The sequence below is a fragment of the Penicillium argentinense genome, assembly GCF_028826775.1.
Source record: "Penicillium argentinense strain IBT 30761 chromosome Unknown utg000004l_segment0_segment0, whole genome shotgun sequence".
NCBI classification, from domain to species: Eukaryota; Fungi; Ascomycota; class Eurotiomycetes; order Eurotiales; family Aspergillaceae; genus Penicillium; species Penicillium argentinense.
Window position 1 is genome coordinate 4,801,253 of NW_026622663.1, and position 15,129 is coordinate 4,816,381.

General features: G+C 51.9%; 8 protein-coding genes across 8 annotated transcripts; 4 read left to right on the forward strand and 4 right to left on the reverse strand.

Moving 5' to 3' along the window:
• Window positions 1–305: 305 nt before the first annotated feature.
• Window positions 306–1,445, forward strand: N7532_004715 (uncharacterized protein; the record flags this gene model as incomplete). The annotated part of the gene is made up of 1 exon (XM_056617209.1): window positions 306–1,445. The coding sequence occupies one exon, from the start codon at window positions 306–308 to the stop codon at window positions 1,443–1,445; it is 1,140 nt and encodes a 379-aa protein (XP_056477566.1).
• Window positions 1,446–2,158: 713 nt separating this feature from the next.
• Window positions 2,159–2,702, reverse strand: N7532_004716 (DUF3602 domain-containing protein; the record flags this gene model as incomplete). The annotated part of the gene is made up of 3 exons (XM_056617210.1): window positions 2,159–2,316; window positions 2,400–2,603; window positions 2,663–2,702. 3 exons carry the CDS (start codon window positions 2,700–2,702, stop codon window positions 2,159–2,161), a joined length of 402 nt encoding a protein of 133 aa, XP_056477567.1.
• A 407-nt stretch (window positions 2,703–3,109) lies between these two features.
• Window positions 3,110–3,682, reverse strand: N7532_004717 (uncharacterized protein; the record flags this gene model as incomplete). Its single annotated transcript, XM_056617211.1, has 3 exons — window positions 3,110–3,380; window positions 3,438–3,447; window positions 3,535–3,682. The coding sequence occupies 3 exons, from the start codon at window positions 3,680–3,682 to the stop codon at window positions 3,110–3,112; spliced, it is 429 nt and encodes a 142-aa protein (XP_056477568.1).
• Window positions 3,683–5,042: 1,360 nt separating this feature from the next.
• N7532_004718 (enoyl-CoA hydratase/isomerase family protein) lies at window positions 5,043–6,145 on the forward strand (the record flags this gene model as incomplete). The annotated part of the gene is made up of 4 exons (XM_056617212.1): window positions 5,043–5,368; window positions 5,425–5,535; window positions 5,588–5,944; window positions 5,995–6,145. 4 exons carry the CDS (start codon window positions 5,043–5,045, stop codon window positions 6,143–6,145), a joined length of 945 nt encoding a protein of 314 aa, XP_056477569.1.
• Window positions 6,146–6,447: 302 nt separating this feature from the next.
• Window positions 6,448–7,225, reverse strand: N7532_004719 (presequence translocated-associated motor subunit PAM17; the record flags this gene model as incomplete). The annotated part of the gene is made up of 2 exons (XM_056617213.1): window positions 6,448–6,624; window positions 6,692–7,225. 2 exons carry the CDS (start codon window positions 7,223–7,225, stop codon window positions 6,448–6,450), a joined length of 711 nt encoding a protein of 236 aa, XP_056477570.1.
• Window positions 7,226–8,435: 1,210 nt separating this feature from the next.
• Window positions 8,436–9,506, reverse strand: N7532_004720 (androgen-induced gene 1 family protein; the record flags this gene model as incomplete). The annotated part of the gene is made up of 6 exons (XM_056617214.1): window positions 8,436–8,782; window positions 8,851–8,902; window positions 8,958–9,150; window positions 9,216–9,239; window positions 9,309–9,346; window positions 9,429–9,506. 6 exons carry the CDS (start codon window positions 9,504–9,506, stop codon window positions 8,436–8,438), a joined length of 732 nt encoding a protein of 243 aa, XP_056477571.1.
• A 799-nt stretch (window positions 9,507–10,305) lies between these two features.
• Window positions 10,306–12,786, forward strand: N7532_004721 (fungal specific transcription factor domain-containing protein; the record flags this gene model as incomplete). The annotated part of the gene is made up of 3 exons (XM_056617215.1): window positions 10,306–10,345; window positions 10,398–12,637; window positions 12,700–12,786. The coding sequence occupies 3 exons, from the start codon at window positions 10,306–10,308 to the stop codon at window positions 12,784–12,786; spliced, it is 2,367 nt and encodes a 788-aa protein (XP_056477572.1).
• An 863-nt stretch (window positions 12,787–13,649) lies between these two features.
• On the forward strand, window positions 13,650–14,696 carry N7532_004722 (uncharacterized protein; the record flags this gene model as incomplete). Its single annotated transcript, XM_056617216.1, has 1 exon — window positions 13,650–14,696. The coding sequence occupies one exon, from the start codon at window positions 13,650–13,652 to the stop codon at window positions 14,694–14,696; it is 1,047 nt and encodes a 348-aa protein (XP_056477573.1).
• Between the last annotated feature and the right edge of the window lie 433 nt (window positions 14,697–15,129).

Here is a 15,129-nt window from a genome sequence, read left to right on the forward strand (position 1 = left end):
GCCATCCTGCGGCACCGCTCAGGCGAAAGCTTGCGGGATATTTAGTGCAGCCTCTGCCCCAAGCACCTCCATGTCCGCCCCGAATAAGCGACTCCGACGGAGTCTGCACGAGCGCCAGGTACGGACCCCAACTCCATGTATTCCATGCACGCGATGCAGCCATGCGGCGACGGAGACAGGTCGTTCCCGACCGGTCCCGCGCCCAGAGCCATAGCTCCTGGAACCCCCTCTCCATGGTCATCTTCATCTGACATCCAGTCCAGCTCGTCGACTCGGACCCTCTTTGCCTTGACCGCAGTATGATCATGCTGGATGCGCCTCGGCCTCGCCTCACGCGCCTGCAGAGCAAGGCTCGCTCCGCCTCGTCCATTTCGAGTCTTTCCGCTGCCTCTGTTTCGACCGCGGACACATCCATATCGATCGCGACGCCGTCCGTCATGACAGATCTCGTACCGCGATCTAAGCTGGCAAAGGAGGAGGGGCAGCCTCCAGTGGCGCAGGTACCCTCCGAAACTGAAAATCCATTGCACCTGCAGGACTTGGAGTTGACGATGCATTGGTGTACAACAACATATCGATCTATGGCGCGAGACCGCACCGCTGAGGCGCTGTGGCAGACCACCATTCCACAGCTATCATTGCGCTTTCCATCACTTCGACATGGGCTGTTGGCGCTCTCTGCTCTACAGCTGGCTGGAGCCACTCAATCTGCCGAGCGCAGGTGGAAGTATTTGCTTGCGGCACGGGAACACCAGGCCCAGGCCCTGACAGGCATCCATTTAGATGGAGCGGACGAGCTCACCCAGTCACAATGCAATGCATCCTTTGCGTTGTGTTGCGTGCTATTGGTATGGTCCTTTGGTTACTGTCTAATCGATGACAGCATGGATGAAGACGAAAAACCTGATATCTTGGATGAGTTCCTCGAAGTGTTTGAGCTCACGCGGTGGCTCGTAAGAGCCCTGATGACGACAATGGAGCGGGTGGCCGCCGGTGAGCTCTGGCCGCTCGTACGACCTGCGGTATCGTGTCCCACAATGCCGGATATGTCGCGGCTGGTGGTACTCGCAATGAGGCGGCGGAATGGGATCGAAGCCGCGCGCGATGCGACCCATGAGACGGGCGTATACGAGTGTGCAATCGAGAATCTAAGCAGCTGCCTTGAACGACTGATGAATGGTGGCGAACCGAAGGATTTCGCTTTTTGCTGGACCTTCCGGGTTCCTGGTCGGTTTCAGGATCTGGTCCGGGAACGACAACCGTTTGCCTTGGTGGTGCTCGCCCACTACGCAGTTATTTTGCACCACCTGCGGGACTCGTGGTGGATGGGGAATTGGGGTGCCCTGATTCTCAAGGAGATTGTCGACCAGTTAGGGCCTGAATGGCGCGAATTGCTCAGCTGGCCTATTGATGCTACCGGCTGTCTTTTGCCAGAAGAAGTATGACTTTTGGTTACGAGGGCTGGTCGCTCGTTCCGTAGAGAGACTGCAGAGCAACGGGCGGGAAGAGAGATAGCGGAACAAAAGAAGAACTACCATTTCGAGTAGGCGGATTCCATGGTGCAGTCATCTACACTGACCGGGCAGGACCTGTCCACGATGGTTCTACCTGAGGAAGAATCAGGATGAGCTGTCACCAGCTGGAATCACTGCATTCGCGCCCGCGGGGAGTAGCGGGTCGCGACCATTGTACATAACGAGTCATGAAAGCGTTGCAATTAGGATGAAATCCCGTCGATAGAGGGCCACCATCCATGCGCCAACGTAAAACTATAGAAATACGAATCGCCTTTACAAACCGGACCCAACACCAAGCGCCGTATGTTTCCCTGGTGGATGCATCAAGGATGCGGCCGCCATCCCGCTGGCAGAAGCTGATGGGCTGATGAGTCGGAGAATGATAAGAACGAAACAGAAAAAGAAAAAAAACCCCCGAGGCCAAAACGTCTTGAAAACAAAGCACCGAGATAAGCCCCAACTACGCCTTGCAGCACCGCCCGCAGTACTTCTGCAAATGTCTTTGGTTCAATCATGTCCTGTCTCGGCGAGGAATCATCAACATCAATCATCAGTGTCGCCGCGTGAACGCTGAACACCAAGCTCATTATCACCATCCGTGAGGGTTCTCAGACCGGTCGCGAAAATCGACAAGCTCTCACTTAGGTCGAAGGCGACTCCTTTCGCAGTTCCTGTCGCTCGTGCTCGATCTCCTTGATGCGATCTTTATCCTGAGTACGCACCCGAATTAACTCCGCCTCCTGTTGTCGAGCTCGTTCTTCCTCCTCGGGCGTGGGGATATAGGCATTGGCGGCACCACCTGCATATTGTGTCAGTCTATGCACCTTGAGCCCCGCCTGGTTCCTTCTAACATCGGCGCTCTTTCAGCGCTGTGCGACATACCTCGCCCCGTGTGGTGGGGGATCTGCTGCGCCCGCAATGGCGGGGATTCGATATCCTGGCTCTCACGAGCAATCTCCGGTCGGTCAGGATCGTTGTGAGCCATGTTACCCGAGCCACCGCGACCAGTGGTATAGACCTCTTGCTTGATTGTGGGGGTGATGAGGTCTTTGGGTGTGGTGGCGGATTGTTGGCGCGACATGTTGCCTGTCCCCAGTGGATGAGTCGCTGCACAGGTACAAGCTGTTTTGTTTGGGGGAGCTTACCGGCGCCTCCGCGGCCGTAAGAGATAGTACGGCCGGACATTGTGATGTCGAGCTGGCGAGGAATGGGATGTGTAGTGAGGTCAAAAGGGTCTTGGGGCTTGCTGGGCACGGGCAACCTTTGGGAAGCGCAGTGGGGAAGGCGGCAGATTCTGTTTCCGCCTTGTGACCTTCTTTGTGTTCGCAAGTATACTCTTTGCGAATGGTGCGACGCTAACAATTTGAAAATAAGGCAGGAGGGAGTTTGCGAAGGCAGATGAGGACTCTCGAGTCTACGACCTGAGGTGCGCGTGGCGCCCACTAAAATATTTTCCGGCCGGATGAGGTCATGGACCCGAATGGATACATTGCAGAGGTCTCATATCTATATACATTTCAGTTGATACATTCGCATGACCACTTCTTCTGACCGATCTTGGAAACCCTCTGAATAATTCATACGAATAAAATTCAGTGCTTTTCGGCGCCATTCCACGCCTTATGGCTCATGCCTCGTACGGGGCGTTGCAGTTCCCGTACCAGTGCTGGTGTCCAGTCACGGCCAACACCAAGAGGAACGGGGATTCCATTCTGGTAGTTGCTGAAGTCCTGGCCAACAGTGAGCTCGCCAGCATTGACGATGGTGTCGTTCCAGTCGTATTTGAGGTAGTTGAGGCTGGTAAAGTAGGAGTTGTTGTCGCATAATGCGGCGTGAACGACGGGCTCTTCTTGGACCAGTCGGCTAAGTCATCTGGTTAGGATCGGTATAGCAAGACAAGGTGGTGGAAAATGGACTTACGCTGGCACTCCTAGCTAGCGTAAGTGAAGATGCCAATCTGGGCAGAAGTTCCAGGGTTGCAACCTTTCATAGGGCGGAGATGTAGCACACGCCGTACTGGTCGTTAACCTCCACTGCAAAGGAAGGCCAGTATCCAGAACGGACAGATGGTTTCGAGTACTAGCTGCAGGGGTAGAGGGACTGCTGGGGACCACAGCAGCCGAGACCGAAGCCGACAGGACAAGGAGGGTCGTGAGGTGATGCATTGTAGATGGTGATTGAAAGTGAGAATTGAAAAGACTGTTTGGTTTTAGATTTCCACACATCCTCCCGTCGTCCGGCGATTATAGCTGGCTGTTGCTGGACAGAGTCATGTCATGGCTTCAATGTCGATAGGGTCTTGGTCATCAACCCTCTATGACGAGAGCAATCCGAGTCAATGGTCTCGCCGTCCCAAATCACTCGTAGATCGTGAACACGCAACGCTGTATAACTCGATGAAAATCCGCCTTCATTCAGCTCGGCAGAAGAGCCCACTCCTATCTTCTTTTCTCATGTTGAAATTCGGTACCATGACCAGGCCGGATGATCTCTCTGACAGGCATTAATTATCGAAAGCAGTCTCGTTGATCGAAACCCCTTCTGCTGCTATTCTATGCTCCGTATTCGCACCAATCCTACTTCCTCGAATTTTGAAGGCCCAGTACTGGATTGAATAGGAATTCCCACGGCCTCCACTTTTCTCAAACGGCCCCCCTTCCTGCACCTTGGCTGTTCCACATGGATTCGGGCATCGCCACAAAAGAGTCTATCGAGACCCCGATTAGCTCGTTTCAAGAATTTTCTTGGTATCATAATGATATTTCCGGCATGAAGAAGAAGAGCGCTATGCTCCTCTCATCGAGGTCTTTCCAGCAGAAATGCAACTGTAGTGTAGCTCTTCATGTGTGTTGACATTCTTGTCTAATCCAAAACTTGAGAGTCGAGGGCTCACCATGACATCTCCAGGTCTGTTTCTTCGGTTGCATTGCAAACTATACCGCGCCCTCTACTAGTGACTCGATTTCGAATCCCTACGCCGTTCATGTTGGATTCTGATCTGATGTCTTTTGAAGGTATCTTCGTCTCTGTGCTTTGGAAGTTCCAGAGCATCGACCTCGGAATGCTACTGAGGTATGATAGGAAACACTCCAATAATGGAGAAGTTCAAGGTACATACTGCTCAGTATACTCCAAAATTGTTGTTTATGCGGGGTCCTCAACTTTCCCCACACTTTTTGTCAGCCGAGCCGAGGTTCGACGGGTAGTGATGACATCTCACAGGTTGCTATAGTATTTGCGGGTATCAGGTATGATACTGTGAGTACATTATTCCATTAGGGTAGACACGGCGAAATGAAAGTACCATAGGCAAAGGGAGACAGCCGCCGTGAATTCTTTGATTTGTCGACGGCGGAGCCGAGCGCCTGCCCTCAGCAACGCTTGTCGAGCAACTTGTAACTCCTTTCTTATTACTTTTATTGCTCAACCTCAACCTCTGCTCTTACCCTCTCCTCTCTCATCCTCGTCCGCTTTTCTTCCTTAACCCCCTCTCACGCCGCCACCCACGAATCTCCTCTCATCAAGATGATTTACGACCCCGAACCGCTGGAGCTACCAGCTTCCTACGAAAAACTTCCTACGACCGGCCATGTCGTCGTCTCGCACCATCCACCGGGCTCTCCGACTGTGACGCCCGTCGTGGTGGTGACACTGAACCGACCCGCTAACCACAATGCCTTCACTGGACAGATGGTCTTGGACTTCGAGAAGCTTTTCCCCTTGTTTGATGTGGATGAGCGTGTCAAGGTCGTCGTGTTGACCGGCGCGGGCAAGAACTTTTGTGCTGGTGCTGACCTGGACATTGGCTTTCGCAGCCACATCGACAAGCAGGCTTCGGATCACCGTGATGGGTATATCGATTACCCTCCAACTACTTTTGTGATTGTCCTGTTCTAACAGTTTCCAGGGGAGGACGCGTTGCCCTTGCTATCCACCGCTGCCGCAAGCCAACCATCGCAGCCATGCAAGGCTCTGCTGTGGGTGTAGGTATGACGATGACTCTTCCTGCTGTCATTCGGTGAGACTTGACCTACTGGCAACATCTGTGCGTGAAACTAATGAGTCTGCAGGGTCGCGTACGAAAAGGGTAAATACGGCTTCGTCTTCGGACGTCGCGGTATTGTCTTGGAGTCCTGTTCCTCCTACTTCCTGCCTCGGCTAGTCGGTTTTTCCAACGCGAACTATCTTGTCGGTACCGGAGGCGTGTTCCCGCCTACTTCCAAGCATTTCGGCGATCTGTTCAACGAGATCATCCCTGATGCATCCAAGGTTTTGCCTCGAGCCCTCGAGCTTGCCACCGAGATTGCTGAGAATGTCAGTCCGACCTCCTCATATCTCAACCGAGCACTCATGTGGCGAAACCCCGGCACCGCGGAGGAGGCACATCTTTTGGAATCGAAGATCATCTACCACTCATTCAAATCTGAGTACGTTTGCTTCAGTTTCCATCAACGGGTATTTATACTAACTTTGTTAGGGACCAAACGGAAGGTGTCAAGGCTTTCTTCGAGAAGCGCAAGCCTAATTTTCGTGCCAATCTCGATAACAATCCTCCTGCCGGTGTGCCCTGGTGGACAGAGGTCGACACCGGCCGCAATCCCAAGGTCAAGGCGTCCTCCAAGCTGTAGTCAGAAGAACATACTGGGCTGGTAGGACCCAATTAGTTCAATGCCATGGTGGATATCTGCAGTCGTAGCAAGACCTCGAATCCAAATTAAATGAACAACTTTTCAAAACTGAAACAGAGCTTGTTGGCGCTATCAAGTCATTTTCAAATATTAACATAATACCCAACTCACCCGGACCGCTAATGATATAAAACACCGATCCAGAAAGTAAAAAAAGGAAATTATGACCTAATAGATGCTGAAATTGTCCGGATCACAGGGTCATCCATTTGCACTCGAATAGATAATGGAAAATGCCGGATTTAGGCGATAAAGTTGCGACGCTTTCGGTTGTATGCGCGCTGGTCCTTGAGCCACTGCCGGTATCCCTTCACGCTACCAATCTTCTCACCATAGTAATCGGGGACGGGGTTGGCGATGGAGTTCGTGGAAGGATCAACACGGAATCGGCGGATGCGGTCGAAGAACTCCTTTTCTTTCTGCAGCAGAGGCGATTCGTTAGAGGATCTATCGCGAAGTATCTTATTTCTTGATTTTGACACTTACAGTAGCAACAGACGGCTTGAAGCGACGATATACCAGTCCCCATACACCGTTTCCAACCATCGGGCCAGCCAACCAGCCCACAGCACCACATGCCGCGGTCGCCATACCGAGAACCACGAAGGGGTCAAGGCCCATCACTTGAGCACCCAGAGATTCCAGGTCTTGGTTGGACAGAAACTGTACACCAACGGTAGTCGACACCAGCGAGGTCGCAATCGAAGAGGCGAGCGAGTAGCGGCGACGGGAAGCGCGAAGCTTGAAAAACGAGTCCCAGTCCAATTTCACCTCCTCCTTGCCAGCGGCAGACGTCGATTGCGCCCGTAGGCCGGTCGGACAGGCGATCGAGGATGGAGCAGAGCGAACTTGGGGTCGGAAGGCCAGTTGCGCGGCCGATGGACGAGCGGCCGTCGAGTGGAGTCGGGCGAGGTGCTTCGACGCCATTTGGGAGCCGGATTGAGAGATCAAACGGGGGCAAGAGAGGGAGCTGGCTGCGGTCCGGTTCAACCAGCCACCAAACACTGGACGAGCTGACATTTTGAAGGGACTTGGATGTAGTTGGTTGTCGCTGAGAGACTGGAATCTAGCGTTCTTCCAAGGAAAGATGGAGGGTGGAGATCGATTATGTAATCAGTTCGCCAAGTAAACGTCAATAACGTAACCCGTAAGCGAGTGGATCATGCAAGCGGCCGGATCAGCCCAGAACACCATACTTAGGGCGATATTTTAGGAGTCTATACCTCAACACCTCTTATCTATTTTTTAATCAACACTTTTATATTATCTTTATAGTAGCAATATAAGTATCAACAAATTTCCAGATATTTCAAGATAGTCTCATAGAAGATATATATGTTTGGCTTCGTTTAGTCAAAAATACAATGTAATTTATGGTAATTCTACTAAAATCGATTTGAATTATTTCCAAATCTAATAGCTTTCTCTATGTATTTTAATAATACTATATACTCAATCTTAATAAGTAATACTTTATTATGGTTGAGTTATTAAGTTATAAAATATCGCCTTAAGTATGGTGTTCTGGGCTGATCCGGCCGCTTGCATGATCCACTCGCTTACGGGTTACGTTAGTGAAAGTCATGAGCGGCGTATCTCATCATGATGTACTGGGTAAACCTTGAAGGTAGGCAAGGTTTAAAGCTTGCGAGGGAATTAAAATCATGGAAAGGGCATCGTGAGGGGGTCGAGCTCGTGGTTTTACGAAGCAGAAACCATGACGCGTGCCGTATTGTTATCTACAGGGCATCGCGGTCTGAAGAACATTTATCTTATAGCGGCATCGCACGTTATCACGATCTCAATGTGTGTAATACCACGTGTGACTTGTGAACCGAGTCAATCGGTGGATAGGGTGCTGTAGCGCTCGTATCACAGGGGCTTCTTTAATATGAATGTAAGATCCAAAGCTGTGTTTTTCTATCTATTTTGACATGAACAGTCATGATCCGGAAATATATAGCCATATAGGAGACACCCAGCCCCCGAAAAATCAATAAAGGAACATCAATAGCTGTCAATGAACCATGTGATGCGACTTGCTCCGAACGATATGCCACCATATGTAACAGAAAAACATCATGTAATCAATGCAATCGTCGCTATATATATATTCAGCATGCAGATCATATTCACCTTTTGCCTAGGTATGTGGTGGCTTCTGAATGTGCCTTTTCCCAAAACTCAGCATTTAATGCTTAGCTCAACCCGGGTATTTCTTCTTTTTTTCTTAAAGGCCCTCAGTCTTTTTAATATTTCCAGGGAAAGACTGGGCGGGGGTTGGAACGCCAAAGCCATTGACGCGCCCGTGCAGCCACTTTAGAGTGGCAGTACTCAGTGCCATCACAACTGCGCTAATCGAGAAGAGCGCCACGCGACCTGGGGTGGGTAGCTGTTCAAAGATAGGATAAGGGTACCAGCCATTATACTGGAAGCACTGCTCAACCCAGAACCAATAGCCAAAGGCAATGGCACCGGACAGACCCAGAGAGGGCATGATGGTAATCGTCCATGGAGGAGAGAGCAGCAGGAGGTCAATCAACATGACGATGGATGGGATTGCATGGAAGCTTATATCTACCTAAACGCATTAGCAAACACGGCCTCCACTCCAACAAGCCGGATCCCGGGGTTAATCCACCTACCGGCATCTAGAGGGATAACAGCCCAATCAGGAATTACCAGACGTTCATCGATCTAAAAAGTCAATTAGATGAGCGAAAATAAAACACGAGAATGTGTCTCCACTCACCAGACGAAGGCCCCAGTAAAGAACGCTGATCAGAACCTCCATAGGTGCGCTGCACACCGACAGGAGATTTTTGATCAGGAATAGGCGCCGCGAAAGCGTGATATCGGCGAGGAGAGCGACAATGAAGGTCAGAGTCGACAGGCTCAGGCCAATTACAGTCAGATATTGAAAATGCCAGCCATATGCCTCGTTCCTAGATGAGTTATCAGTATCTTCCCCATCCCGAGTAAATCCGAAACTCTTTTTGGGAAGACATACGCGCGGTTAGGGTTATCGTGCATGCTGTATCAACCTGTTAGCGTTGTCTTTACGTAAAGAAACGGACTGACGGACAAGCCCCGGTGTACTTACAATTTAAAGGAATAGGCAAAGCTTGCGAGACCGGTCAACTGAGGCCTCAAGTCAGCATTTCAGCCTTGAAGCATCTCTGGGATCTGTAGACGGTTACAACCGCCAGCGCCTTCCACATACGTGAACCAGGGCCGAGACGCCCCGCGAGGGACTGGGCAACTGTTGCAGTGGGTGCATCTGAAAGAGCGCACGAGACATGGTTGAGGAAATGAACGAGGATACAGAATCTCCATTCCCGGCATGGAACCAGGAACCGCCCCGAGCGCGGACCCTCGGGTCCTTGGAAGCACCCGAGATCCCATGACGCAGAGCACGTGACCGGTCTGCCGCGGCATGCCGTCCCGGACCGCGGGATTTTCCGGTCGCCGTGCTGAATCAGTCTTATCTTTCGCTTCCCCACACTTTCTCGTCTCCAGAGATGCGTATTCTCCTCTGGATTTCCATTGCGTCTTTTTTCTTTCGTCTGACGAGTTGCATGGTGAACGAGGTCTGACAGTCAAGTGGGCCTTCCCCAGAAATTCCCGGTTACCCCAGAGTCGTGCGTGATCGTCACGATCGTCACTGCTTTATTGTTCGCTGCATTGTTCTGCAGAACCTCGCTCATTGCTGCAGGTGCAGCTGGTTCCAGAGTTCTTCCAAGGCACATCTCCCTCCCACACCTCGATGTGCTTGTCTACTAGGTGTGGGTGTCTGGTTGATTTTCGCTTCGTTGCTACCTGGGGCCAACACAATTGCCGTCGCAGAAAGCGATCCAACCTGGGCATCTCGTGAGCAATCTGCATCGAATTATACAAGTCACACAACCTGTATGGAGAGTGCAGGCCGTCTGCCATATTTTGAACATTCCAAGGCCATACTGAGCGTCTTTTGCTGTTTCATTTCTGGCTTCGCCCCCACCATCGCTCACCACTAGCGATAAATTGCCCTTATTTTGACGGGCAATGCCTCGTCCGAGAAGACCTGGTGCGCCAGAGCCAAAGCGCAGAAGTCGAAAAGGATGCTGGTTCGTGAAATCCCCTTAATCGGTGCATGGAAAGGTGACTAATGACCTCTACAGGCCATGCAAAGCACGTAAGGTGAAATGGTAAGAGAGCAGCAGGAAACCCGGAGCGACGTACCAGAATTATATTAACTCGAAAATGCACAGTGGAGAAGAAAAGCCGATGTGTCTCAATTGTCAAAGACAAGGAGAGTCATGCGACTATAGTGTCCGTCTGAATTGGGGTGGCAGGACGAAGCGGGCGTCAGTGGATTCTCCTAGGTCCCAGTCCAGTGGTTATGGAGGCACGGTGATTGGATTTGATCCCATGCCAACAAGTGCAGCGAATCAAACCCAAGTACCTACTCCAGGAAGCAATCATCCATCAGATGGATTTATCAACTTCCGGTCTGGAGATCTCGGCTCCCCTGATGCAATCTCACCTGGTACAGCCGCCCATATGGGCATGTTTGACTCACCAAAGCCGCAGTCAGGCCCCGACAGTATTCATTCACCCTCGCAAGGAGAAGTTAACTTTGCCTCGACATGGGCAGATCATTCGACCGTGTCTGCCGCAGCAACTTCTGCATCTTTAACAGGGTACCCCTTTGGTCCATCCTTTCATGGGTCGATTTCGACTGCAGCGGATCAGGGGGTTGGTCTTCGTTCTCTCTCTGCTTTTGCATTCCACGCAAACTCTGTATCTCAGCCAGAGTCGTTCCTTCGCAACTCGGTCGATGAGACGAACCATTCGACTAATCACAACAATGACGGAGGCCAGATGAACCATCATGGAATGGGATACGGCCGTGACCTTTCTGGCCATGATGACATCCTGGCTTTGTTGGGCTCTCATGAATCGTCCACAGGTGGCGCTCGAACAACGGGCTCTTCAGCGCATGATCGGGGGGCAGTCCGTTCAATGAATGCCCCACGCAGCGAGTCGCTTCATTCGTTGCACCATGCCGAAGAAGAGCAAGCTACAAAAGATTCAGCATTGGCCCAGAGCAAATGGCAGGCCTATCTCACCAGTGTCACCGACAATTATGGGCTGGACTGCGGCCGTCCAGATCAAGACCTCGCCCTCAATAACGACCATGCTGCTATTGATATTAACTCAGCACTGGATTCGATCGCAATGAAGAGCAGAAATGGGGACAGTGCTTCTCCCAGTGCACCTTGGGCCTCGCCTGCGACGCAAAGCAATGATTACACCGGGTATTATGCCTCTCCAGTGCCCATCAACATTCCGAGATACCTGTCACCGCTTCCACGAACACTTCTAGAGAACCCCATCAATTTGATGTATTTCCATCATTTCCTGAACCATACATCGCGAATGCTGGTGCCCCATGACTGTGAGAACAATCCGTTTCTGTCAGTGCTTCCTTCGATGGCCACCGGAGACCCCAATCTTCTCAACCTGCTGCTGGCATATTCAGCAAGTCACCGCGCGCGATACCTGGGACAACCTGAGCCTGCAAACCGAATCGCGCATTGGGTTAGCGAAGTGTTTCCTGCCCTGCGTGTTGCACTTGAAGCATCTCCTGAAAATATTACCGACAGCCATCTCGCAACGGCAATTCTTCTCTTATCGCTGAAGATTGTTTCTCCCAGTACGTTTGAAGTCCCGATCACCTGGCAGAGCCATCTCAAGTTGGCGCGGGACCTGTTCCTGGCACGGAGCGAGCGGATTGCGCGACCAGGTAATCGCATTGGCGCTTTTTTTGCCCGTTGGCTGGGCTATCTCGATACAATGGGAGCGTTATCCTGTCGCCAGGCGGGGCCACCCTTGATGCTATATCATACCGTCCTCGCGGCCTGTTGCGGCTCGGAGCATCATGACGAATTTGCCGTAGACTGCTTCACGGGGTTCACTCCACGCACGGGTGCCTTCTTCATTCGTCTCGGGCGGCTGGTTCAGCAGTGTGACAATGAACGGTTCGATGAACAGGGGACTTTCCGGCCAACCTGGCATCCTTCTGCAGACGTGGTCATGGAGGCTCAAGCCGTGCTGGGAGATATTGAAGGTCTCAGCGAGTGCGCCCATGCCAATCCTGACCATCACAAGGACGAGTGCCAGGATATGTTGGCGATCGAAGAGGCATTCCGATCGGCGGGTTTGGTCCATCTTCACCGACGTGTATTGGGCTCTTCACCTGACTCCTTCCCTGTCAAAGACGCTCTCCGCAAGCTTATTGGGGCTCTGGAGCGCATGCCATCTAATGCTCCTGCGGAGTTCTGCTCGTTGTTCCCACTATTCACGGCCGGGTGTGAGTCGCGAGATGCATCGCAGCGGATGAAGCTGCTCAATCGGTTTTTTATGCTGGAGAAATCTGGACTCAAGCAGGTGAGTTTCCTGATCAAATATCATTTTGGGGAACTGGTTAACATTGCTCACCTTTTCGTCAGATTCAACATGCTCGCCAATTAATGCAGCAATGCTGGGATGACCAGCTTCCTTGGATTGCGTTGGCCGAAGGGCAATTCCTCGGGTAGACACTGGAGGGGGGAACAGTTGCAGATGGACACAACATTGTGAAGGTTAAGGGGCAATGCTATGCTACTACCCTAGGGTATAACTGCCAGTGGGTAAGGTACCGCACTATGAGTAGAAGTAGGTGCTGGGTGCTAGGTGCTAGGTTGTAGCCTAGATATCCTGACAAAAGTATCAAATGAGAGATCCTCAGTCTTCAATTATCCTCACCATCCGTTCGCTCCCTAGCCTTCTGAGCAAAATTACGAGGATTTCCAGATTTTCCAGTCTTCGAATCTCCCCTGCGGTCTCTTGACAACCTGAGGAGTCTCCCAATTGTCAGGACGAGGCAGGCGCGAAGCCCGTGACCTGGAGCGCCCGTGGCTCCTTCCTGATATTCCGTCGGGTTTGCACGTTCCCGCGGATTTCTGGCTGGTTTCAATCCAGCAACAGCTTCTCTTTCTTCTCTTCTCTTTTCCCTCTTCCGCCTTTCTCAGATTCGCACACCTTCACGGGCGCTCACAAGTCGAAGCTTCACGATGAAGCCTTCTCAATCCTCCGGGGCCTCGCACGCACGAGAACGCTCACTGGTCGACGAGAGCATCGGTGTATTCGAATACCCGACTTTAATTCCTCACAAGTAAGCATCAAGTCTCATGTCGTTGTCCATCTCGCCTTCATCCGGGGCTTTCAATCCCAACATCGCCTACCCAGGATATGAGATGCTGATCTAGTGTAGCAGCTCTGTGAGCCATGCTGAGCACCGAGATGCTCCGCTTCCGATCGCTCCTGAGGTAAGGACATTCATTGTCCCATGTTGATCGCTCGAACAAAAGGCTGAATATGGTGATGTTGGGAGTAGGGACCGGGACAGACCCAACCCCATATGATCGACTCGGCTTCTGGGGTTGCCTATGGTCGCGGCCAGGGCCAGGGGAACCGTCAAGCTAGACAATCGGTCTCTCAGCAACGCGTCCCCAGAGATAACCTTGCTTCTCGTGTCAGGAACCTTCGACTGTCCACTCAGGAGTTCAGCTCCACGCCCACCCAGACTATCCCCCCGTCTATCTCCCAGGTCTTGCCTGCTATACCTGAGTCCACTCAAGCCAGCTTCACTCGAGCTATGGAGGCTCTGGCTCCCGAAATACGAGCCGAATTTCAACCGGAGTTCTCTCGAATCCTTCTCCGATTCTTGGGCTTCAGAGCCGACCCGAGATCCTGGACCGAGGAGCCTCGGTGGAAGTCAACCAAATGTGATGCATTCGATAGTGACCAAGAGACGAGAAATGCCGCTATTTTCATGTTCGGCGAACGCAAGGAGCTCCAAGCTCGTGAACTGGGTCTTTTCACTATTGGCCTCCGGACGACTCCGACTATGGGCGACGAGAATGTTTATCGCACTGTCCTGGTTGATGACTTGCCCTGCGGTGTGCACATTCAAGATGTTCTGGCAAACGTCACCGGCGGAATAATTGAGAAGGCCATCTTGGCCAAGACCGAACCCATCACCGGACATCCGTCCGTCATGATTCGCTTTGTTCACCAGGATGGGGCTCAGGAATTCTTGCGCCGTTGCCGAGGTCGGCTCTTTATCAAGTACGGCCGTGTCCGGGTGCGCCAGGTCGGAACGCCGACCTTTCCCGCCTCTGTGCAGCTGGAGCGAGAGATCGCAGAAGGGCGTACTCGTTGCCTGAAGGTGCGTACGAATCTCGAGGATGTCTCGGAAATCACACGCCATGTTTTGCGGGAGCGCATTTGGACCAAGCACATCGAGGGGTTTTTCGACGAGAACGTGGAGACCGGCTGCATGTCTATTCGACTCACTTCGATTGCATGGGCCATTAAGGCTTACAACATTTTGCGCCTTCCTGGCGGTATCAAGCGAGGCGTGAACGCAACGATCACCTTCGGAAAAGACCCGTGTGATGTCTAAATGTCATGGCTTCTGCATGTTCTTTTTTGTTTTCTTCGACAAGAGATTCGAAGATTCAAGATTGTAGATGTGAATGAATCGGATGGAGAAAAACGAATTGGGTGTGCTGGCCTGGGCGATGGCGGCCACGGTTTATGTCGTTCAATTTTCTAGGAGTTAGGCGAACAATCCGGAATTTGGAAATCGAATAGGGTATTCGTGCGTTTTTTCCCAGTAGTCTGCAGGACCATGTAGCAGATGAAAAGACCCGGAGCACCGGAGATGCATGCTTGGATACCCCCGAGTCTCCGCGGCTGCCGTTTGCCGAGATGGTTTCCCGACTGGCTCGATGTATAGTACTTCCCCACGCTCCACGGGGTGCAATTGGGCGATTCTACTGTATAGAGCAACGATCTGGTCGGCTCTCAGGAACATACTCCCTCTAAAGCAGTAT